At 40.9% G+C, this 26,632-nt stretch overlaps 1 protein-coding gene across 1 annotated transcript; it reads left to right on the forward strand.

Annotated features, from left to right (window-relative positions):
* The first annotated feature begins 1,648 nt into the window (after positions 1-1,648).
* LOC123624639 (zinc finger protein 83-like) lies at positions 1,649-17,782 on the forward strand. The gene is given in 6 exon segments (XM_045532669.1): positions 1,649-1,779; positions 5,700-5,790; positions 10,602-10,728; positions 11,187-11,315; positions 13,917-15,527; positions 15,976-17,782. Coding segments are annotated over 5 exon segments (2,046 nt in total). The 5' UTR covers positions 1,649-1,779; positions 5,700-5,775; the 3' UTR covers positions 16,140-17,782.
* Positions 17,783-26,632: the final 8,850 nt, after the last annotated feature.

Below are 26,632 nucleotides of genomic sequence, written 5' to 3' on the forward strand. Positions count from 1 at the left end.
GATCGCTTGAGCCCAGGAGTTTAAGGTTGCTGTGAGCTAGGCTGACGCCAGGGCACTCTAGCCGGGGCAACAGAGTGAGACTCTGTCTCAAAAAAAAAAAAAAGAAAAGAAAAGAAAAACATACTTCGTATTACATGTCAAGTGACAGATATTGTCATTCAATTATTGATGGTAGACATGAGGCTATTTAAAATTTGATAATCTTGTTTATAACCTGGCTAACAAATACCCTTAGAAATTTTGCAAAATTATTCTTTTTTTGCAAAATAAATTTTGCAAAATAAATCCAGTGTCTTCTGAAGACTATTTTACAGGCTTTGTTATCCTACTTGACTGAACATCTAGAAACAGAAAACCAAAAAGACCTAAAATAGACTACAAATTTTAAGTAAAAAGTATGTTTTCTAATTGTGTTTAGGGTGCATGTAAAGTGAATCTGGAACTACAGTATGTATAGAAATTACTGACATAAGCATATGATGATGTGAATAATGTTTATTTCAGATTAACTCATCTGAAGTGTGGAATACAGTAACAAGTATAAAGAAGAGCTATGTAATTTATATTTATTTTTAAAAAGTTTTTCCTTTTTTTTTTTTGAGACAGAGTCTCGCTCTGTTGCCTGGGCTAGAGTGAGTGCCGTGGCGTCAGCCTAGCTCACATCAACCTCAAACTCCTGGGCTTAAGCTGATCCTATTGCCTCAGCCTCCCAAGTAGCTGGGACTACAGGCATGTGCCACCATGCCCGGCTAATTTTTTCTGTATATATTTTTAGTTGGCCAGATAATTTCTTTCTATTTTTAGTAGAGATGGGGGTCTCACTCTTGCTCAGGCTGGTCTCGAACTCTTGACCTTGTGCGATCCACCCGCCTCGGCCTCCCAGAGTGCTAGGATTACAGGCGTGAGCCAACGCACCCGGCCAGTTTTTCCTTTTTTAAAAGCAACATTCGGTGACCTAACTTTTCACTAGCATTAGTGCTGCACACCCCAGACGTTGTCCATATGAAAATCTCATAAACTGCTTCACTCAGCTCTAGCTCCAGGGGCCTTCTATCTGTTTCTCAAGCAAACACATCAACAAAGCATAATCTAGTCCAGGCCTCTTCCCTTGCCATTCCCACTCCCTGAAACTTGTTTCCCTTAGATATCCATTTAGATTAGAGGGAGAGAAGGAAGACAGAGAAAAGGAAGTATAAATATGCTCATGTTATAACTTCTTAATATGTAGTAGCTAGATCCTAGCTAAAGAAATAGAATATTAAGTATATTTCATAATAAAGGTAACAATTGAAACAAAAAGAAAAAAAAAATCTCAGGAACGGAGTGCAGGGTGTACTCCCTCCGGAGTGAAGGGGGAATAGAAATGCAAAGGATTTCCATTCTGTGCTGTTGGGCATCAGCATGCAATGGCACATTCGTCCAGGCAGGGTTTTGCATTTCACATTCTAGTTTGCACCCCCTTCACAGGGCCTGGATAATTAAACAGCGACAGTTAATTTTCATAGCAGGAACTGTCCTGGATGCAATCATCGGCCCACGTGGACCCCGCCAGAGAGCTCCCAGTTCCCAGACCGCTGGGCAGCTTCAGCCTCACGGGCAGGTGTTGCCTGTAAAACCCAGAAAACGGAGACGCCCCCGGGAGCGAGCGGAGAGAAGCGCGGGCCCCGCCCAGACCACGCCCACCCGCGCGGGCCCCGCCCAGGCCCGGCGTCTGCTGCGCGCGCAGTTGCCCGCAGACCCGGAAGCGGATGGCGTGGAGCGACAGTCGCACCGCTGCGCGTGAGTTTTCCATTGTGTAGGTTAAGTCTGCGATTCGCAGTCCCCCGGCGCTTCCGTGTCTGATCACCCGGGTTCCCTACAGACCTTAAAATCCTCTCAGCGCTCCCTTCAGCCTAAGTAAATTCGTACTTCGCCAGGAACGTCCGGGGTCACTTACCTTTTGTTAAAATGGCTCAGAGATTGGTCCTGTCCCTGTTCCTACGTTCAGGGCATGCACACACCTCCTTTCGCCCCGTATTCTTCCTTAAAACGCTTTACTGGCTTCTTCACCCGCTCCTCGCTGTGTAAAGTCCTCACCTGCCAAGTGAATTCGCCACCTTTTCGTCCCCCAAGCCTCGCCCTTGTCGGTCCCAGGAGGGCAGCGCCGCAGCCGCCAGCCTGGGGAAGCCGCGTCTTCTCTCTGGTTTTGGGATTCTTCACACCCCACCCTTTTCCTAATCCACGCCAGCACCTTGTCCTTGTGTTGGGCCTTGCTGTTTCCCAGGCTTCTCCTTCACAGCCACCACATCACCCCAGCATGGCGGGGGCGGGTGTGCGAGTTGGTTGTGTGCTTTGGAACTCATTGTTCTTCCTTCCTAAGTGCCACCCCACTGAAAAATGTGCTCCTCCGGAGGCTAGCGTCTTATTCCATCTCTCTCCCTGTGAATTTGTGTCTAAGAGCAAGTGAGAGTAAATAGACAAATTGAGAAAGAGAACGGAAGAATGAGGCAGACCCATAAAGAGACGGCAAAGTAGAGAATGGGGGAGGAATTTGCAAAGAGACCCTAGAAGTGGAAGAAGCCGAGAAAGTAAGAGAGTAAGAAAAGTAACTAGAAAAACGTACCGAACAGCTGGATGTCCGGAGAGATGAAGGACAGCAAAATAGGCAGAGGGGCAGCAAAGGGGGAGGCACCTCTGACAGAGTGGGGAAGGCGACGGATGATTTGGAGCCAGGGCAGGCAGAGCCACATGGTGCTGGGACAAGATGGGGCACCTGGTGACAAAGAGAGCAGAGGGGAAACCATAGCAGGGAGGAAGCCTAGGGACCTGGGATTGCCAGAGAGTGAGGACAAAGGGGTGTCACAGGGAAGAGGGAATTTAACAGGAAGAGCAGAGGGGGAGCAGAGATGGGGAAGAAAGAGGCAGAAATGAGACTGGGACAGTGAAAAGATAGGAGAGAAAGAGCAACAGCAGGTGAAATGAGTTTCCAGAATGGAGCAGATCAGCAGTAAGAGAAGGAATAGAGGGAAGAAGGGGAGAAAGAGCAGGAGAGAAGGGGGCACAAAGTGAGGAGCAGAGGCCCAGGGGGAAACACTGAATAGAAAAAAGCTAGAGAGAGAAGGTGGGAATGAGAGCTATGTAAGGAATGAGGGAGGGAAATACAAGGTAATGAATGAAGAAAGAGGGGACCCTGATTTAAGATGAGTGGCCAATTGATTGGATACAGGTGATTAAATTATATGTTGCTTTCTGCCTTTATAATCTAGCAAATTTAAAATTTGTTTGTTTAAATTATACAGATGAGAATGAAAATTGTAAAACTCCTGTCTATAACACTAGATTTTATAATTATTGGTATCAGAGGGTACCTTCCATTTGCCGTCCCTATTCAGTTGTGCTTCACCCACTTCCCTTTTTTGAGGATGGGGCATTTTGTGGCAGAGTGTATGAGCTGGGAGGAAAAACCACAGTCTTTTTTCTTTCCTGTCATAGTCAATACGGCAGTGAACTCTCAACATGGAATGCTTCACCTCTGGTCACCAAATAATTGGGAATTTCTCCCCACCAACAGCCAATTCTCCAGACACAAGTTGGTGCACTGTGTACGTGGAGTTAGCATCAGATCCCACAGGGTTAGTGCTCAATTCCATAAGACTGGTAACACTTCAGATGCCAGTCACGAGTCCCAGGTTGGGACCTGAACTCCTGACCAACTGGCTATAAATTGGGGATTCCCATGACCCCCTCCTCAGCCTGTATTAATTTGCCAGAGCAGCTCACAGAACTTAGGAAAACATTTTATGTAGATTTACTCATTTGTTATAAAGAATAGTACAAAGGATGCAGAAGAACAGCTGGATATGGAATATTCATTCTAGCAGATTAGTCAAACACAGGAGGGGATTTGGAAACCATGATGTTTAGCTGGTTATCCAGAAGCATAGGTGACAATTACTGTGTCCTGCATGTGAAAGGAGGGACAGTTTTGTGCAGCTGAGCCCTTAACCGGTGGGGTCAGACACTATCTCCTCAAAGATAAAGTGAGAATTAAGTTAAAGTTTAGGATTTCCAGTCTTCTGGGAACTGGTCAGCGTGGGGAATACCACACATTTTGGTGACCAGAAGTGAAGTATTCTGTGTTCAGAGGATGAAGAGGAGTAAAAACAGTTTGGGGTTTTGCTACCTCACACAGTAATGGAACAAAACATCTCTAACCAGCTCACCCACCTTCCTCAAGGCCTGTGTTCTCTACGCTGTATTGAGTTGGAATGGTCTGTCCCTGCTGTTTTTCTGTTGTCACCTTCATCTGTTACCATTTTCCTCTTCTGTTGTTTCCTGAACACCCTGTTGTCTGAATGTGGAGTGACCCACAGCTTGGTTTTGGGACCTCTTCTCATCTCATGGTTTACCCCCCCACCTGCATGTCTCCATTTCCCCTGCAGACCTCTCCCCTGGACTCTGGAATCCTGTGTCTGGTTGTCTCTTCACCTGTCTGCTGGGATGTCTAACAGGCATCTCCCCCCTTCATATGTCCAAAAGGGACTTCCTGACTCCCCCAAACGTGTTTCCTGGAGTCCCCACATCTCAGATGAGGGTGACCCTGTGCTTCCTGGGGCTTAGCTGTGTCCTATACATGTATTGAAAATATAGGAACTATTCCATTTTTTCTTAGTGTTTTAATTAATATAAAGAAAAATTACACAGTTAGAATGAGTGTGGAAATACATCATGTACAAAATTCTCCTGAGGTGTGGGAGAGAAATATTTGCAGACCTGGGCCCTCCCTGCTCTGCTCCCCCAGGACCTCTGTGGCCTCTTCTGCTTGTGTGGCCGTTGCTTGCTCTGCTCAAGTCACACAGACCTTTTTCCTTTTCCTGGATCAAGTTTGCTCCTGCCTCAGGGCCTTCATGTGGGCTGTCCCTCTGCCTCTGGCTCTTCAGCTGCAAGGTGATAAAAACCCTTCCTCCCCACAGTGTTTATTCTGATATCAACTTCTTGGTGGAGACTTCTGTGACCTACTCCATTTAACATCCAGAAGCACACATACGCCCTCCATATTGTGTGTTCTGTGTGTTTTTCTGTTTCTTTTCCTTCTAATGTCTGAATACTGGTGACAACAAGGCCTAGAGCAGAGAGCAGGATCACTGTATGGGGGGGTGTGCTGGGCTTGCCCCTCTGAGTGGAGCTCAACCCTGGCTTCACATTACAGTGCTGAGGCATTTTGCAAACACATCTCTTATGCCCCCTTACCAGAGATTTTCATTCAAATAGATTGGGGGCCTGACCTCAGTCATGTTTAAAGTTGATTTGGATCTGTATCATCACTGAACACCAAGGCTCTTTGTCCTCCGTTTGTGAATGCTGAGCTCAGCCGGTGATCCACGCAGGGGTGATGGATTTGGTTTGGTCAGAGCCAAGTCTGTGCCCTGGAGGGAGCTCAGTCCAGCCGAGCTCCCCACTGTTACAGCATGTATGTGTGTGTATGTGTGTGTGCGCGTGCGTGTGGGGGTTCACCAGGAGGGGAGCGAGGTCTGAAGAAAGTGGTCAACAACTCTCCATTGATCTTCCTGTAGAGTTAGTTTATTGTCCCTCCTTCCCCCCTGGTGCAGTGGGCAGCAGAGGACCATCTTTCCACAGGGTGAGGTCTTGTGTGTGTGGTTGTGGCCCAGGAAGGGGGTGTGTTGATTCTAAACAGTAAACAGCATATTTTTGATATTCAGGATTGACTTCTAAAGAGTCATATTATGTGAGGAAACAGCCCAGAAGAGGAGGAAGAGGAAAGAAAAGGAGTCAGGAATGGCTCTTACTCAGGTAAAGTGATATTCCCAGTGGGTTGTTCTGTGTCTCCCTCCTTTCTGAAATGCCGGGCACTGGCATTGCTGATCTTCTCTGACTGTGATGCGTCCCATCTGACACGTTTGCTCGCACTCACCCATGCCTTGCCTCAGTCCCTCTCATCTCCACTTAGATTCCATGTCACCATGACCCAGTGACATGACCTCGAGGAGAGGCTCCATTGGGCATGGTCCTGGGAAGGGCTTCACACCCAGACATGGGTTGGAGATGGGTGTGGCCATGTGGTGTCAGTGCCGTTGGGCAGCAGGGAGTGTTTGGGGGCCACATCTGGATACAGCATTCTGTAGATCAGGATTAGGGAAGGTGTTCATGGAAGTCACATATTAACATGCACAGTTACCTGCTGAATTCTTCAAAAAGAGATCAGGAAGGGGAAACCTTTTCTGCCTGATTTTATAGTACGTTTGTACTAAATGTCTAACAGAAGAAGATTCCTTAAACCATTCTCAGTACCATCCTCCCTCAGAGAATGTGAAGTTTCTGCAGAGACTCTTGTGAAATGTGTTTTAGATAAAAATGGTTATAATTTTGTTTAGATGTTGAAGCAGAACTTCCGTGTTATCAGAAAAGATGGGCCATATTCTTGCTGCACCAATGGTTATTAAATATCTATTTCTTTGCTTTAAATATCATGTCATGTATATGTTTATTTTAGGGTAAAACTCTACATAAAGATGAAGCTGAGACCCTAAAATTTAAAAAGCATCCTTCTTCCTGTCAGTCTCCCACCATCCCTTCGCTGTCACTGGGAAGCCACTGTTGTCAGTTCTGTGGCAGGAGTCAGGGCGAGTCTTATACAGATTTGTTGTACGTTGTTAGGAGAGTTTACAAAAAATTCTTTTTTTTTTTTTTTTTTTTTTTTTTTGAGACAGAGTCTCACTTTGTTGCCCGGGCTAGAGTGAGTGCCATGGCATCAGCCTAGCTCACAGCAACCTCAAACTCCTGGGCTTAAGCGATCCTACTGCCTCAGCCTCCCGAGTAGCTGGGACTACAGGCATGTGCCACCATGCCCGGCTAATTTTTTCTATATATATTTTTAGTTGTCCAGATAATTTATTTGTATTTTTAGTAGAGACGGGGTCTCGCTCAGGCTGGTCTCGAACTCCTGACCTCGAGCGATCCACCCGCCTTGGCCTCCCAGAGTGCTAGGATTACAGGCGTGAGCCACCACGCCCGGCCAGAAAAAATTCTTTATTGAATGTTTTATTGTGATACTTGATCCTGCTGGTTGTGAGAATTTATATGTCTTCATGTTATTAAACATGATGGCTTGCTCTTTTGTATCCTTACTGGAACATTCTCTGAAAGAAGACACATGGATCTTTACGGTTTTTCCCTGTTACAAAGAATTCCGCAGTGTCTGCCACCGTGAATATCTACATTGTGACAGATACCTGAAGGGTCCTCCAGGTTGGGCAGTTGAAAGAGTAATTGCTACTACTAGGATGAGACATTTCCTGTCTTGGTAGATCTGACAGGATCCAGTAACCTCCGGCTGCAAAGGTATCCTTTCCCACCCAGAATGTGTGGGATTTCTCCCTTATTTAAACAGAACTTGCTACTATTTACTTTTTATATTTTAAAAAAATGGGGCACGTGACAATCCTTTGTATTTCCATTTTCCCATTTCTTCTGAATGTGTGTAGGTTTCATTATTTTGTGGACATGTATATATAAAGTAGATTTTCATGCTTTGCTCAATTTTTTTTTCCATGTGTTACAGGATCTATTTTATATTTTATGGTTTATATTCAGTATATATGCCCCGGTCTTTTTTTTCTTTTTTTTTTTTTCCTAGGTTGTACAGTTTTTAAGTGTGAAACAAATCTTTTATTCTTCATACCTCCTGTTTTTTGTTGTGCCTTTGCCTGTTTCATTCATATCGACTTGTTTGACCTTGCGTGATTATGAAATACTATGTTTCATTTGGGTCTAAAGTTTTATTGTTCAAAATTTTGTTTGTATCTCTAATTTCAATTTTCACGTATATCTTATTGTAGGTATTTTATTTGATTCATTGTAATGTTTCAGTTACAGTATATCTGAAGAGGTTCATGTGTAGTTTTACAAACCCCTCCATTTTCTTTTTCTTTTCAAAATCATATTGGGTCTCCTTTGACCTGACATAGTCACATTCATTGAAGTCCCATACATTTGCTTTGTTTTCAGTGGCTCTGGACTGCTCATTATGGGGGTCTTTAATGTCACCATATCTTCCAATAAGAATTGGGTTTGCGGGTCCTTGATTATGTCTTTGATATGTCTTTCAGGAAAGTTTGTTTGCTTGTTTATAGCTCAGGAATGTTAGGTGTATTCATATTGTTGTGTAAGACATCTCTGGAAAGTTTTCATATTGCAAAACTTACCCTAGATACCCAGTAAACACTAATTCTCCCTTTGACCTCCCTGTAGCATTTGTCAAACATCTATGTTGGGTTTGTATGCATTGGACTTCTTTAGCTAGGTATTACATATGAATGGAATCACACAGTAGTTGTCCTTTTGTGACTGGTTTATTTCCCTTAGCATAATGTCCTCGAGGTTCACTATGTTGTAGCATGTGACAGGATTTCCTTCTTTTGTAAGGCTGAATAATATTCCATTGCCTGTATATACCATATTTTCTTGATCCTTTCATCTGTAGATGGGCACGTTGGTTGCTTCCTGTTCTTGGCTACTGTGTATAATGCTGTGATGAGCATGAGTTTGCAAATATCTCTTCAAGAGCCTGCTTTCATTCTTTAACAGATACCCCTCAAATTGGGATTGCTGGATCATGTGGTAGTTCTAATTTTTAACTTTTTGAGGAACACCCTTGCTGACTTCCACGATGGATGTACCATTTTACATTTCCACCAACTGTGCACAAGAACTCAGATTTCTGATTTCTCCATGTCCTCTTCAGCACTTGTTACTCTCTCATCTGTTAATAAAGGCTAACCTAGTAGGTGTGAGGTGCTCTCTCATTGTGATGTTTATTTGTATTTGTCTCATGATTAGTGGTGATGAGCATCTTTTCATATTTGTATCAGTGATTTGCTTATCTTCTTTGGAGTAATGTCTATTTAAGTCCTTTGCTCTTCCTTAAGTGGTTTTTTTGTTGTTGAGTTTAGAAGTTCTTTATGTAATCTGGATATGAACTCCAATGAGATATATATGATTTGTGAATCTTTTCTCCCATTCCATAGGTTGCCTTTTCCTACTCTTGATTGATTCCTTTGAGGCGCAGACGTTTTTAAGTTAGACATTGTTCTGTTTGGTTTTGCTTTTCTTGCCTGTGCTTTTGGTGTTACATTCCAAGAAATCCTTTTTGAATCCAGTGTTCTGTGGTATTCTTCTGTTGCTAGTTTGTTTAGTGTTTTTACCATGAAAGAGTGTTGAGTTTTGTCCAAGAATTTTTCTTACCAATTGAGATCATCATGTGGTATTTGTCCTTCATTTATTAACGTAGTTTATTGTGTTAATTGCCTATTTTGAACCACCCTGTCTTCCATGTGTGAATCCCATTTAGTCTGGTGTATAAACTATTTAATATGTTGTAAAATTTTTTCAATTAAGAAAAGTTTTTTTTTAAGTGTTTGTACGTTTCTTTTACTAGCCTAATACAGAAAAATGTTGGCAAACTAAATTAAGAACAATTTATACATTTCATTGTCCCATAAATGCTGAAATGCACATGAGCAAAAATGGTGATGAAAAACTCATTCAAAAAGTATGTCATTAAGAGACAGCTCCTTTTATTCAGTTAATTTAAACGTATACACACACACACACACACATATATGCATGAGTGCCTGGACGAGCAAGCCTATGGCACTTATCAAACACCCACTATAATTTAATCAATAGGGTTTATATTAAACAGTTGAAATTATCTCTTAGTTTTCACGGCCTTAAATTTGGTGTACACTGTCATTAACTGTCATTAACTCACATTAATGAGTTAACTGTTAGTAAGAATAGTAATAAACAAATGTGATTGCATTTGTGTGTGAATACATAATGACCTTTTATGGAGTTCCATGTTGTTATCCTTGAACTTTTAAGTTTTTTTAGTTAGGCAACAGGCTTTTCATTTACTTTTCTAAATTATATCTGTTATTTAAGTGTTTAGTTTTTGAGTTGCAGTTCTGATTCCCAGAAACCTAGGTGCTGGGTCTGGCATTTTTAACTATTTGGTCTGAGGGTGAGTTTCTGAGAGTGTATGTGACATACTTGTCTCCTGGTAAGATGGGACTAGGTCGTTGTCTTGTTGACTATTATGTTGTTACGGGAGTTAGTACATTTAAATCCTGTAGAATAACGTCTCGTCTAAGGGGAATATTCTAAAGCTTCAGTCACTGCTGTTTCTGTCATCATCTTGGTGTTTAGATTCTGACCTTTCTTTGAAGGCATCATGGACATTGTCATCTCTGAGGACACAACTTGTGTTCTAGCTCAGGTGGCTACTGAGTATCACTTGGTGTGTTGAAAGTAGTATTAATATCTGCTACTTCCATACTGATAACTGCTGATTTTTTTTATTTGTATATTTCTTGTTCATGAAAATGAGAAATCCACACTGATTTAGAAGATATTATTGCTTTTTATGCAAAGCTATAATAAAACAGAATTAGGGTGACATAATGTGCTTAAAAATACCTTACTCGGATCTGTCACAACACTTATTCCATCAAATCCATCCTTTCGTCTTTCTCCTCTTCTTCTTTTATGTAAAGATAAGAAGTCTCCCCATAACCCCTTGGTAAAATGTGTTTCCATTTCAGAGGCCTTTGACATTCAGGGATGTGGCCATAGAATTCTCTCAGGAGGAGTGGACGTGCCTGGACCTTGCTCAGAAGACTTTATACAGGGACGTGATGTTGGAGAATTACAGGAACCTGGTCTCCCTGGGTGAGGATACTTCTCTCCAGAAGTCAGGATCTATCCTTGCGTATCTTGATATTTTCCTGATTGCCTCTTGGGACCCCCTGCATTGCTTGACTGAGACTGAAGCTGTATTGATTTAGAAAAACAAAACTTCATAATGTGCCTTACCTGCCCCCTTTGGTTAGATATTCTGTCCCCTTGGTGATCCCTCAGTGGTGTTTCCACAGCTGAAGGGCACAGAATGCCATATGGCAGAATTTTAAAATACCCAATTGATTCTTTTCTACCCCTGTGCTTTTGATTCAGTAGTTTTTGGAAGAGAGCTAGACATCTCCATCGGTTCTTTAAACATTCAGAAGTAAATGTTCAGTGTATGAATTTGTGAAGTATTTTATTAATCCACCTGTAATGTCCTCTCTACCTTAACATGGGGTTGGGATTCTGGAAAAGCACTAGCACGTCATCTTTCTTTTTATAAGCAGGAATCTCTCTTTCTGACCTAAATGTTATCTCCATGTTGGAACAAGGGAATGAGCTCTGGACTGTGGAGAGTGAAGTGAAAACAGCAGGAAACGCAGATGGAGGGGAATGGATCAAGGGTGTGAACTCAGGTAAGAGTTCAGGTGGGCACAGTGGAAGCAGCACCATTCATCAATGTGTTAGCAACTCTCAGCAAGCAAGAGAGTTCTGTGGGAAAACAAATGTGTGAATCTTGTGAGCTCTGAATGAAATCTCTCTTTGCCCCCACTTACCACTCTGTTCTTCACATGTGTTATAGTTTATCCTTTTTCCCTCTGGTGATCCTGCAGCTCAAACGTGGACAAAGGCAAGATCTTTATCATGATGGACAATACCTTGTCATCTGGCTTCTGTGAACTCTTTGGTCCCCTGACTCTGTGCAGCACAGGGAGGGCCATTTCCAAGGGGTCTCTTTCCCTTATCTTTTCTTCTATACTTCATTCCATGTGGTGCTCAGTTCCCTGTCCATACAGTCCAGAGCTGTGGCCTCTGTAGTCCTGCTGCCTGGACCTGTTCAGGTTCCACCCTATTACCTTTAACCAAAAGAACTAGTCAGGAGATGGGAAAACATTGGCTGCTTTTTCTTTGTACCTCGGACCCTGGAAACTGCATGGGGATGTCTCAAGCCCTGTCTGCTTGTTCATATCTGTTTGAGATAAGAAAAAGCCATGTGTTTTTCCTACTGTCACAAACCACTCAACACAGAACGCTGGACTTCTGGTCACTAGTGTGTGTGGGGATTTCTCCCCACTAGCCCATGGGCTCCTCTCCCAGCCCATTTTTGGGAGGACACCAACTAGGTATCCAGTAATTCAATTCAATTCTGACCCTGTCTATCTAGATTTAGAGTCAGACGCTACGGGCTAAGGATTGAGTGCCCAGGACTGCCCCTGACTTCAGATGCCAATGACAAGTAGTTGATTGTCACTTGTCCTTATGACCAACTACATATACTTTGGGCCTCATGATTCTGTTCTTGGGTTTAATTTGCTAGGGTGGCTCACAGAACTCAGGGAAATGTATACATTTACTGGCTCATTATTAGAGGATATTTTAAAGGATACACATGAACAGCCAGATGAAGAGATTCACAGGGCAAGACACATGAGAAAGGGGTGGGGTGCTCCAGGTACAGTGTTCCCCAAGCATTTCCATGTGTTCAGCATTGGAAGCTCTCCAAACTTGTAGTTCAGGGATTTTTATGGCAGCCTCTTCACATACCCTTGGTTGATATTAACTCACTCTCCAGCCTCTCGCCTTCCTGTGAGGTGGTGATTGAGGCTGAAAAAATTCCAGGCTTCTAATCATTGGACCAGCCCCCATCCGAGAGACCACAAGAGTTGTCTTTTTTTTTTTTTTTTTTTTGAGACAGAGTCTCACTCTGTTGCTCGGACTAGAGTGCCGTGACGTCAGCCTAGCTCACAGCAACCTTAAACTCCTGGGCTTAAGCAATCCTTCTGCCTCAGCCTCCTGAGTAGCTGGGACTACAGGCATGCACCACCATGCCCGGCTAATTTTTCTATATATATATTTTTAGCTGTCCATAAAATTTCTTTCTGTTTTTAGTAGAGATGGGGTCTCACTCTTGCTCAGGCTGGTCTCGAACTCCTGACCTCAAGTGATCCTCCTGCCTCGGCCTCCCAGAGTGCTAGGATTATAGGCGTGAGCCACCGTGCCTGGCCTAATTTTTGTATTTCTGACCACTACAATTTCCACAAGACCCCCTTACCAGCCACACTACTGTCACTGTGTAAGTAAAGACAGTTGCTCACCATTGGAAAACTTTTGCAGGACACTGCTTGAGTCATTATTGTCACTGGTGCCTAAATGAATATGTGCCCTGGGTGATGACTGACATACCATTATCTGTAAAGGATGACTGAGTAACTATTAACAACAAAGCTTAGATCTGTATCCCTTGAAATATTCCTTCCTATGCTCCTCCATTTCCTATTACCTGTTCTTTTTGGTACTGCTTGGATCAGCAGATGTTCCTAAGAACATGTCTGAGCCTGCAGGCCCAGGATTAAGTTCTGCTTTCCTCACTTAATGTGCAGTATGGGGTTACATAACATAAACACTGTGGACCTACTGTTTTTATTTGAAAAAGAATAATTTATCTCAAGACTCTTCTAACAAGCTAGTGATGGTCAATGGCTAAGAATATTGCATGGTGTTTGTAAAGACTGCAAAATTGTGGATAGTACTTCAGCAGATGAATTTTGGTCAACACAGATATTCAGATCGTAGTTGTTTGTCTTATGTTGTATAGGACATTATTTTTTGATTTATTCCAGTGTTTTCTCTGACCCTAGTTAATACATTTTCCAAGTACAAGTGCATAATTCTCTTCAGTTATTATGCAGGTATATATTTTCAGCCCACTGCCATGTGCTTTGGCTTAATGATGGAAAAATTCTTCTTCTTTCAAGGTTAATAGGTTTGTGCAATGTGCTTTGGTTATAGATTGCTTCATACTAAGCTTTCCTGCAGTTTTTTTGAATTATGTGTAACCATCTTTTTGATATTTTTAAAGAACCCATTTTCCTAAAAATTAAAAATCATAATTGTTAATTTGATAACTGTTTATTATACTTATGTTACTCTTGGTGTAACATTAATATATTTCAATAGGAGGTATTTAATGACCATTTGCAATTCATCATAAACCTGTGGTTCTTTATATCTTGTAGGTATCTCTTCTATATGTATGACAAATGAATTGCCATTTCCTAAACTGAACAGTAATACAGGAGAAATATCCCAAATAGTGATGTTGGAAAGGCACAAAAGCCATGACATTGAAGACTTCTGGTTTAGGGAAATCCAGAAAAATTTACAAAACTTCGAGTATCAGTGGCGAGTTGCTGAAAGACGTTACCAAAGAGTCCATAAGACCCATGAGGAAGATCTCACTGGTAGAAGAGATCAGCATGATAGAAGGGATTCAGGAAACAAGTTTATTAAAAATGAGCTTGGATTAAACATTCAGTCACATCTACCAGAACTGCAGCTATTTCAGGCTGAAGAGAAAATTTATGAATGGAATCACATGGAGAACTATATCAGCAATTATTCCTTGGTTTCCCCACCCCACAGAATTCCTTCTACTGTCAAACCCCACATTTCTCATGAAGATGAGTATGATTTTATGGATTCATTATTTACACAAAAACAGAAAGCACAGGTAGAGACAGAACATTACAAATGTAATGAGTGTGGTGAAGCCTTTAATCAAGGCTTACATTTCACTGTACATCAAATAATCCATGCAGAAGAGAAGCGATTTGAATGTGCTGTATGTGCCAAAGTCTTCAATAAAAAATCATACCTTGCAAGTCATCGGAGAATACATGCTGGAGAAAAACCTTACAAGTGTAATGAATGTGGCAAGGTCTTCAATACCATTTCACATCTTGTACAACATCGGAGAATACACACTGGAGAGAAACCTTACAAATGTAATGAATGTGGAAAGGTCTTCAGTCAAATTGCACACCTTGTACAACATCGGAGAATTCACACTGGAGAGAAACCTTACAAATGTAATGAATGTGGAAAGGTATTCCCTCAAATTTCACACCTTGCAGAACATCGGAGAATTCACAGTGGAGAGAAACCTTACAAATGTAATGAATGTGGGAAGGTGTTCAGTCGTAATTCATACCTTGTACAACATCTGATAATCCATACAGGAGAGAAACCTTACAAATGTAAAGAATGTGGAAAGGGATTCCATCAGATTTCACACCTTGCACAGCATCGGAGAATTCATACTGGAGAGAAACCTTACAAATGTAATGAATGTGGGAAGATGTTCAGTCATAAGTCATCTCTAGCAAATCACTGGAGAATTCACACTGGAGAGAAACCTCACAAATGTAATGAATGTGGTAAGGTTTTTAATCATATTTCACACCTTGCACGACATCGGAGAATTCATACTGGAGAGAAACCTTACAAATGTAATGAATGTGGCAAGTTCTTCTGTGATAAGTCAAACTTAGCAAGTCATTGGAGAATTCACACTGGAGAGAAACCTTACACATGTAATGAATGTGGTAAAGTATTCAGTCGCAATTCACACCTTGTAAATCATCACAGAATTCATACTGAAGAGAAACCTTATAAATGTAATTAATGTGTCAACGATTTCAGTCAAACTTCACACCTGGCAAAATATCAGAGAATTCATGCCAGAGAGAAACCCTATAAATGTAATGAATATGGACAGGTATTCGATTACATTTCACATCTTGCATAACATCAGACAATACATACTGGAGAGAAACCTTATAAATGTAGGCCAGGCATGTTGGTTCATGCCTGTAATCCTATCACTCTTTGAGGCTGAGGTGAGAGGATTGTTTCAGCTCAGGAATTCGAGACCAGCCTGAGGAAAATACTAAAAAATAGAAATAGTTTGAGGGGCATCGTAGTGCATGCCTGTTGTCCTAGCTACTCTAGAGGCTGAGGCAGGAGGATTGATTGAGCCCAGGAGTTTGAGGTTGCAGTGAGGTCTGATGATGCCATTGCACAGTACCCAGGGCCACAGAGTGAGTCTGTCACACACACCCACAAGAACTTGCAAATGTAATGAATGTGGCAAGGTCTTCATTAAATTTCACACCTTCTACAACATCGGACAATTTATACTGGAGAGAAACCTTACAAATAATGTGGCAAGGTGTTCAGTCACAGTTCATACCATGTACAACATCTGATAATCCATACAGGAGAGAAACCTTACAGATGAATGTGGCAAGGTATTCAGTTGCAATTCATACCTGGTGCAACATCTAATAATTCATACTGGTGAAAAATGTTGTAAATGTAATGAATGTGGCAAAGTCTTTAGTCAAAAATCCATATCTTGTGTATCATTGGAGAATTCCAACTGGACAGAAACCGCATAAATGTGTAATTTATGTGGAGTGGTCTTCAATCCAAACTCTTCCTTATTGTCACAGTGTTCATACTGGAGAGAATCCTTACAAATGTAATGTGTGGGCAAGTCCTTTAGTGTGCATTCAAGTCTTACTAATTATCATGTAATCCATGCTAGGGAAACCTTTTAAATATAATGGAATTAATACGGCAAGGTCTCAGTGACAATTCATAGCTTGCACATCATCAGAGATATGCTGGAGGGAAATCTTACTAATGTGGTAATGTCCGTGGATGTAATTAACAAGGGAAGGTATTTTCTCAGCATTAAAGTTTTGGAAGGCATTGGATAATTCATACTAGAAAGAAACGTTGCAAGTGTAATGAATGTGGCAAAGCCATTAGTCATCATTTAAGGCTTAACTAACCATCAGTTAATTGATAGCAGAGAGAAGTCTTACAAATGCATTGAATGTGGCAAGCCTTAGGGTATAATTTGGACATCAGGAGTTTCCAAACAATTCTTGGTGGAGACAAACCTTACAAATGAGTGCAGCAAATCTTTTAGTGTACATTCAGTCCTCACAACACATCGGATAACCCATACGGGAAAGAAACCATTCATATGTAATGAATGTGGCAAGGTCTTCTGCCACAATTCTCAAACAATCATGAGTTTTTTGTCATGAGAGTTTCATACTGGATAAAAACAAGGCAAATGTAGTGAACCTAGAATGTTCACTAATCTTAAGATGCATCCTCAGGATTCATTAAAGAATTTATACTCAAAAGAATGCTTGTAAGTGTAATGATATGTTAAATTATTTAACCAATTCTCACAATACACTCCACATTAGAGAGTTGATACAAAGAATAAAGAAGTCTAATTCTTCTTGATTAACCTTTGGTATGTACTGCAGAAAAATTACAAATCATACTATGTTAAAAGTCATGTCATATATCAAAGGTGAAAGGACATTTGAAATAGATAGTTATTTTCAGGTTATAAAATATTTTATGCAATTACTGTAAATTTCTTGGAAAGGGTACTTTACTGAAGTTTGGAATCTGTTTTTATTAGGCCTTTCTTACATTGATTTCCTGATATTCTATAGGAAAGAATCAATTAGAGGAAAGGGCCTACTTTTTTAGGTGAGGATGACTTTTATTCATGTTCCTGGAGATCAAAGATACTGCCTTTTAAGATTAAATGTTCAATGAGTGAGAGAGCATTTGGAAGGGGCTACAAATAATGTAAACCTATTATCAGTCATGCTCATTTGCATTCAGGGCACCCTTCTCCACACAGAGTGCCACTGTGGTATATAGGTAAGAAATGCTCCGATGAAATACAGATATCCAATACCATAGGAGAATAGAATTTTTATTGGAGGAAAGTACTGTTATCTGGGACTGATTATATAGTGGAAGTAGTCCAGGGGAAATGGTAGCACCTTCTCCATTCAATGGAAATAGCTATTGGATAGCAAGATTGTTGAAAAATAGTCTTATTCTTGAAATTGAAAGGAGAACATTTATCAAATAGGAGAATTTACTCAGAAGAACCACAACAGCATATTCTTGATCCTGAATCATATTTAACTGCTGGCGTTATTTCCTACTGTTTTATTGAAACTGTATCATAGATTTTATGTATTAATAAAATTTTATCATTTTTTATGACTGAATCCTGTTCCTTCTACCTGCATAGTTTTATTCCACTTTGGACAGATGTTTCATGTTGGATGCGTACCGTGTGGTTCCTAAGGTTAAAGGATCTTTAACAATTTTTTAATGGAATCAACATACAATATTGAGAAGTTACAATTATGTTTTACACTTGAGTCATCCTCTCTGCAGTCTGACTTCAGATACTTATGTGGACATAATGAAAATGAAAGTGCTGTTTGGAGACAAAAATTTATGACATGGAAGTGCACATAAGTCAATGGCTGATATAAATTAGTTTCTCTATGATTATTAAAAAGGAATATTTCTTCAATGAACTGATATATTGCAGGATAATTAACTGAAGTCTCAATGTGGGAGTTGGGTAACAGGTGTTTTAAAGTCTTATGTAGAGGCTAACCAGTTATAGCTAACCTTTTAATCTCAATAACCATATCTGAAAAGTATATGAAAATATAAGGATAGATAAGAGAAAATCTCCAAAATCTTTTTATGTGTGTGGTTTTTTTTTTTTTTTTTGAGACAAAGTCTCACTCTGTTGCCCAGACTAGAGTGCAGTGGCGTCAGCCTAGCTCACAGCAACCTCAGCCTCCCGAGTAGCTGGGACTACAGGCATGCACCACCATGCCCGGTTTATTTATATATATATATATATATATTTTTTTTTTTTAGCTGGCCAGATAATTTCTTTCTATTTTTAATAGAGACGGGGTCTCGCTCTTGCTCAGGCTGGTCTCGAACTCCTGACCTTGAGTGATCCACCAGTCTTGGCCTCCCAGAGTGCTAGGATTACAGGCATGAGCCACTGCACCCGGCCTAGAGCCAGAGAATCTTGCAAGAAAACATGACATTTGTGCTACTTTGTCCATGGAATCTGACATCCAGTATTCTCTAATTTCTTTCCTTCAAGCAATAGCTAATATATTTTTATTTAAAATGCTATTTCTTATGTTTGCATGTATATTTTTCTTTATATCAGTCACACAGAATCAGTGTAAGGCGAGGCACAGTTGCACATGCCTGTAGTCCCAGCTATTCAGGAGGGTGAGGTATAGGATCAATTGAGCATAAGCATTTGAATCTAGCCTGAGAAAAATAGTAAGACCCTGTCTTTAAAAATTAATTACACAAAAGTTGAGAGTGGTGGCATGCACCTGTAGTTCCAGCTACTTGGGGTGCTGAGGTAGGAGCATTGCTTGAGCCCAGGAGTTTGAGGCCAGCCTTGGACATATAGCGAGACCCTGTCAAAAAAAAAATTTTTTTTTTCAAAACCAAGGACCACTATTTACTAATACTTTATATATAATAATTGAGTCCTCAGCCCTCTGAAAGAAGTATTGATGATAATCTCCTTTCACAGATGCAGAAACCTAGAACAAAACATCTTAAAAGATTCATCCAATCATAATCCAGTCAGCTGACTCAGGATTGAATTTATGTCATCTGGCTGCAAGACAAGTCTAACCATGGTGCTAACAGGGTCAGTTATTTCTGTCCAGCTACTCAATATCTACACTTACTTTGTTCATCTCATCATTTTTAAATGGTTAATCTTTATATATAATTGTATTCATGGTAAGTTTCTATTATGTCTATACTTTTATTCATAGGCCAGTATTACCTCTGAATTTATACTTAAATGAACTTTAGATATGGGCATACCTTAGAGATATTTCAAGTTTGGGTCCAAGCTACCACAATAAAGCAGATATCACAATAAAGTGAGTCATTTGGAATTTTTTGTCTTCTAGTGCATATAAAAGTTACAGTTACACTATACTGTAGTTTGTTTAGTGTTCAATAGCATTACATCTAAATAATGTATATTCCTTAATTTAAAAGCATGTCATTGATAAAAATGCTAGTAATCATCTAAGCATTCAGTGAGTCATAATCTTTTTGCTGCTGGAGAGTCTTGCTTTGATATTGGCTGCTGACTGATGAGGGTGGTGGTTACTGAAGTTTGGGATGGCTGTGGCAATTTCTTAAAATAAGACCATAATGAAGTTTGCTACACCAATTGACTTCCTTTCACAAAAGATTTCTCTATAACATGTGATGCTGTTTGATAGCATTTTACTTACAGTAGACCTTCTCCCAAAATTGGAGTCATTTCTCTCAAACTCTGCCACTGCATTATCAGGTAAGTTTCTGTAATATTCTAAGTTATTAATATCATTTCAACAATGTTTACAACATTTTTACCAGGCGTAAATTGCATCTCAAGAATCACTTTTATTTGCTCATCCATAAGCAATTTCTCTTCAAGTTTTATCTTGAAATTGCAGTAACTCTTATCTTCACTCTCTGTAATTCCATTTCTCTTGCTGTTTCCATCATATCTGCATTATTTCCTCCATTGAAACCTGGAACCCCTCAAAATCATCCATGAGAGTTGGATTCCACTTCTTCGAAACTGTTTATGTTGACATATTGCCCTCCAATGAATCAGAAATATTTAATGCCATCTAGAATAGTGAATCCTTTCCAGAAGGTTTTTTTTTTTTTTTTTTTTTTTTTTTTTTGAGACAGAGTCTCACTCTGTTGCCTGGGCTAGAGTGAGTGCCGTGGCATCAGCCTAGCTCACAGCAACCTCAAAATCCTGGGCTTAAGTGATCCTACTGCCTCAGCCTCCCGAGTAACTGGGACTACAGGCATGTGGCACCATGCCCGGCTAATTTTTTCTATATATATCTTTAGTTGGCCAGATAATTTCTTTCTATTTTTAGTAGAGACAGGGTCTCGCTCTTGCTCAGGCTGGTCTCGAACTCCTGAGCTCCAGCGATCCACCCGTCTCGGCCTCCCAGAGTGCTAGGATTACAGGCGTGAGCCACTGCACCCGGCCTAGAAGCTTTTTAATTTACTGTGTCTGGATCCATCATAGAAATCACTGTCTATGGCAGTTACAGCCTTATTAAATAGTTCTTAAATAATAAGACTTGAAAGTCAAAATTACTTTTTTATCTATGGGCTGCAGAATGAATGTTGTGTTAGCAGGCATGAAAACATTAATCTTACATAGCTCCATCAGAGCTTTTGGTGACCAGGTGCATTGTCAATGGACAGTAATATTTTGAAAGATATCTCTTGTGCAGTAGGTCTCAATAGTCAGCTTAAAGTAGCAAACCACCCTGTAAACTTGTGCTGTCATCCAGAAGTCATTGTTCCATTCACAGAGCACAGGCAGAGTAGATTTAGCATAATTCTCACGGGCCCTAGGATTTTCAGAATGGTAAATGAACATTTGCTTCAACTAAGGTCACCAGCTGCATTAGCCCCTAACACAAAAGTGGCCTGTCCTTTCAAGCCTTGAAGGCAGTCATTAACTCCTCCTTTCTACGTATGAACGTACTCGATAGCATCTTCCAATATAAGGCTGTTTTGTTTACATTGAAAATCTGTTGCTTAAGTGTAGCCACCTCCATCAATGATCGTGGCTATATGTTCTGGATAACTTGCAGCTTTTACATCAGCACTTCCTACTTCACCTTGCACTTTATGGTATGGAGACAGCTTCTTTCCTTAAACCTTATGAACTATATTCTACTAGCTTAAAACTTTCTTCTTCAGCTTCCTCACCTGTCTCAGCTTTTGTAGAATTGAAGAAAATCAGGACCTTTCTCTGGATTTGGTTTTATCTTAAAGGAATGTTGTGGCTGGTTTGATGTCTCCAGATCACTAAAACTTTCTATCAGCAATAAGACTGTTTTGCTTTCTTATTATTTTGTGTGTTCATTGACATATCATTTTTAATCTCCTTTAAGACCTTTTCCTTTCCATTGACAGCTTAGTTAATTGAAATCTCACTCATTCTAGACGTATTTTTAGATTCCTTGACTTTTCTACATTACACCATTTTATCAGATTTCTATTGCTGCTTGAACAAACTACCAGAGAGTGTGTGTCTTAAAACAGTGCAAATTTATTCTCTTCCAGTTCTGTTGGTCAAAATCAAATATGAGTCTATGACACTGTGATCCTTCTTGAAACATCAGGGGAGATTCTGTTTCCTTACCTTGCCTAGGTTCCACAGCTTGCTTCTATTCTTTGCTTCATTGTCCACTTCTTTTATCTTCATGAAATCATAAAATCCCTTTATCTCTTTCAGTTCCATCATATCACCAATTTCTTTGGAACTCTCCATCCACATGCATCCTTGATATAAAGACTGTTTTGACTGTATGCACGTTATTAGGTAATTCAAAGTAATCTCCCATTACAAGATCTTTAACTAGATTACATTTCCAAAGTTCCTTTTGACATACAAAGTAACACAGATTATGTGGATGATGACATGGACATTTTTTAGCAAGGGCATTATTCAGTATATAGCAATGATATGTTCTTTCAATGTCTATAGTACACTTTCCTTTGTGGACTCTCACTTTTATGTCGTTTTCTTTTTTTATTTCACTGGGTCGTCCTACTAAAATGATGTGGAATAGTAGCAGTAAGACTTGACATCTTTGCCTTTTTTCCCAATCTCTGGACAGAAGTATTCAGTCTTTCACCATTAAACAGGATTTTGGGGATGAAAAAGAATGGTGGATTAGTGATGGCCTCCTGGCTCACTGCTCCCAGAGAAAGAGATGAAAGACACAGACGGCTACACATGAGTGGATCACTCACCCCAACAACATATATATACTCAGTAGGTAAAATTAATTTCTAGTTTAAAATAATTTTTGATTCCTTAATAATTTGGGTCTCTCTTATGGTGATATTACAGGGAGGCATATGTCAAAATCTTCCTGTGACTGGGGAGATATTTTTTATTTCTTGTGAACGTGTTCCTTTGAAAATTTTAGAAGCAACACAACTTCTCATATACAGTTGTCCCTCTGTGCTCTGCATCTGTGGATTCAACTAAACATGGATCAAAAATATGAAAAAATGTATACATATATATAACAATAAAAAATAATACAAATGAAAACAATACATTATAACTATTTACATAGCATTTACATTATATTAGGTATAAGTAATATCTTTTTGCATTCATCTGAGTGTCAAAGCAGGACATTCAGCTCATTTTAATCTGGTATGTTAAACATGCTGATTTTCCTATCTAAACATGATCATATTTCAATAGGTTACAACTTTTCCATGGATCAAACCTTCCACAAATCAAGGTATGAGAGAAAAACATACTTCCTATTATATGTCAAGTCACAGATATTGTCATTCAATTATTGATGGTAGACATGAGGCTATTTAAAATTTGATAGTCTCATTTTTACCCCGCCTAAGAAATACCCTTAGAAATTTTGCAAAATTATTCTTTAGTTTAAAATAAATCCAGTGTCTTTCTAAAGAATATTTTACAGGCTTTTTATCCAAACTTGACAGAATATCTAGAAAGAGAAAACCAAAAAATACCTAAAATAGATTACAATTTTTGAGTAAAAAGTGTTTTCTAATTACATTTAGGGTGCATGTAAAGTGAATCTGGAAGTACAGTATGTATGAGAATTATTGACATAGCATATAATGATGTGAATAATGTTTCGTTCAAAGTAACTCATCTGAAATGTGGAATGCAGTAACAAGCATAAAGAACAGCTACTTAATTTATATTCATTTTTAAAAAAGTTGTTGCTTTTTAAAAAGCAACATTTGGTGACCTAACTTATCACTAGCTTTCGTGCTCCACACCCCAAGGGGTGTCCCTATGAAAATCTCAGGAACGGAGCGCAGGGCGTACTCCCTCCGGAGTGAAGGGGGAATAGAAATGCAAAGGATTTCCATTCTGTGCTGTTGGGCATCAGCATGCAATGGCACATTCCGCCCAGGCAGGGTTTTGCATTTCACATTCTAGTTTGCACCCCCTTCCCTGTATAATTAAACAGCGAAAGTTAATTTTCATAGCAGGAACTGTCCTGGATGCAATCATCGGCCCACGTGGACCCCGCCAGAGAGCTCCCAGTTCCCAGACCGCTGGGCAGCTTCAGCCTCACTGGCAGGTGTTGCCTGTAAAACCCAGAAAACGGAGACGCCCCCGGGAGCGAGCGGAGAGAAGCGCGGGCCCCGCCCAGACCACGCCCACCCGCGCGGGCCCCGCCCAGGCCCGGCGTCTGCTGCGCGCGCAGTTGCCCGCAGACCCGGAAGCGGATGGCGTGGAGCGACAGTCACACCGCTGCGCGTGAGTTTTCCATTGTGTAGGTTAAGTCTGCGATTCGCAGTCCCCCGGCGCTTCCGTGTCTGATCACCCGGGTTCCCTACAGACCTTGAAATCCCCTCAGCGCTCCCTTCAGCCTAAGTAAATTCGTACGTCGCCAGGAACGTCCGGGGTCATTTACCTTTTGTTAAAACGGCTCAGAGACTCGTTGTGTCCCTGTTCCTACCTTCAGGGCATGCACACACCTCCTTTCGCCTCGTTTTCTTGCTTAAAACCCTTTACTGACTTCTCCCCCCGCTCCTCGCCGTGTAAAGACCTCACCTGCCAGGTGGATTCATGGCCCTTTCCTCACCCAAGCCTCGCCCTTGTCGGCCCCAGGAGGGCAGCGCCGCCACAGCCCCAATCCTGCAGAAGCCACATCTTTTCCCTGGTTTGGGGATTCTTCAGACCACACCCGTCTCTTAATCCACGTGAGCACCTCGTCCTCCTTATGTCGGGCCTGTTTCCCAGGTTTCTACTTCACAGCCACCACATCTCCTGACTCAGTGTGGTGTGGGCGAGGGTGCGACTTGGACATGTCCTTTGACACTCTTTGTTCTTCCCCAAATGCCATTCCAGTCGAAAACGTGCTGTTCCCGAGGCTAGCATCTTATTCCATCTCTCTCCCTGTGAATGTATGTCTAAGAGTGAGAGTAAATAGAAAAATTGAGAAAGAATGGAAGAATGCTGGAGACCCATAAAGAGACTCCAAAGTAGAGAATGGGGGGTAGGGATTTGCAAAAAGACAATAGGAGTGTCTTCACATTCTAGTTTGCACCCCCTTCACAGACAATTCCAGGGCCTGTATAATTAAACAGCGACAGTTAGTTTTCATAGCAGGAACTGTCCTGGATGCAATCATCGGCCCACGTGGACCCCGCCAGAGAGCTCCCAGTTCCCAGACCGCTGAGCAGCTTCAGCCTCACTGGCAGGTGTTTCCTGTAAAACCCAGAAAACGGAGACGCCCCGGGAGCGAGCGGAGAGAAGCGCGGGCCCCGCCCAGACCACTAAAATAAAATCTTAAGTCAGCCCCTACTGGCTGACTGATTGGACCCCCTCTTGACCAATGGGATACCCTAAAACTGAGTTACTAACCATGACAAGGGAGGTCCGACATGCCTCATCATGCCACTCTCCCTTGTAGATATCCTTTGTATCTCATTAACAGGCCTAAGGCTACAGGTCCTCAGTGTAACAAATTGCTTGATTCTGGATATATGTACAGTGGCTTGTTTGTGTTTAACACACTTCCTTATCTTAACTTACAACATTCCAAGCCTTTAAAAGCCTCAAGCTTCCAAGCTTCATTTCCTTAACCAATTACATATCAAAGAATCTTTAAACCCACCTGTAGCCTATAAGCCCCCACTTTGAGATGTCTCACCTTTTCAGGCCAAACCAATATATGCCTTACTTGTATTGATTTATGACTTTACATGTAATTCCTGTCTCCCTGAAATGTTTTTTTAAACTTATTTATTTATTTTTTGAGACAGAGTCTCACTCCATTGCCCTGAGTAGAGTGCTATGGTGTCAGCCTAGCTCGCACCAACCTCAGACTCCTGGGCTCAAGTGATCCTCCTGCCTCAGCCTCCTGAGTAGCTGGTACTATAGGCACACACAACACCCTCAATCACCATCAAGCACATCACCATCGATAAGCCTGTCTCCAGAAGAAAGACAGCCAATTCTATTATCTATCTGCTGACAGGAAGAAAAGAGGAGTGGATACAATAGTTTAGTACCCTGTTAATTTGGCTACAGCCATAAATCTTCACCCCCTAAATAAAAACCCTGAGTATCCAATTTTCTCTGCCAACACACTCTTCCTCTTCCTTTCATGGTGGCCTTTTTCCATCTGGAGAAATAAAATAAACTTTGTCTCTCTATCCTAAACTTTCTCTGGAGAAATCTTTCTGAAAACCCATGTGCACTAACTGACAAACCCTAACAGTAATCTAGCAAATTTAAAATTTGTTTCTTTAAATTATACAGATGAGAATGAAAGTTGCACAACTCCTGTGTGTAATGCTGGTGCATTTTATAGTTACTGGTATCAGAGGCTAACTTCCATTTGCAGTTCCTATTCAGCCAGAGGGCAGTGTCATTCAATTGTGGGTCACCCACCTCCCTTTTTTAGGAATGGGTAGGTTGTGGGAGAGTAGATAAATTGGGAGGAAAAACCACAGTGTTTTTTCCCCCCATCACACTCAATGCAACAGTGAACACTCAAGACAAAATATTTCACCTCTGGTCACTAAATAATTGGAAATTTCTCCCCACCAACAGCCAATTCTCCATCAGACACAACTTGGTGGAGAATAATTTACCTCAGTTCTGACAAGCATCAGATCCCACAGGGTTAGTGCTGAGTTCCATAAGACTGGCCACATTTCATATGGCAGTCACAAGTCCCAGGTTGGGACCTAAACTGTCCAACGGACTATAAATTGGAGATTCCCATGACCCCCTCTTCATCCTTTATTAATTTGCCAGAGCAGCTCACAGAACTTAGGAAAACATGTAGATTTACTCATTTGTTATAAATAATATTACAAATGATACAGAAAAACAGCTGGATTGAATATTCATTCTAGCAAACATGGGAGGGGATTTGCAAACCATGGTTACCTGGTCATTGAGAAGCATAAGTGACAACTACTGCTTGTGTCA

Source organism: Lemur catta, chromosome 19 (genome assembly GCF_020740605.2).
Source record: "Lemur catta isolate mLemCat1 chromosome 19, mLemCat1.pri, whole genome shotgun sequence".
Taxonomy (NCBI): Eukaryota; Metazoa; Chordata; class Mammalia; order Primates; family Lemuridae; genus Lemur; species Lemur catta.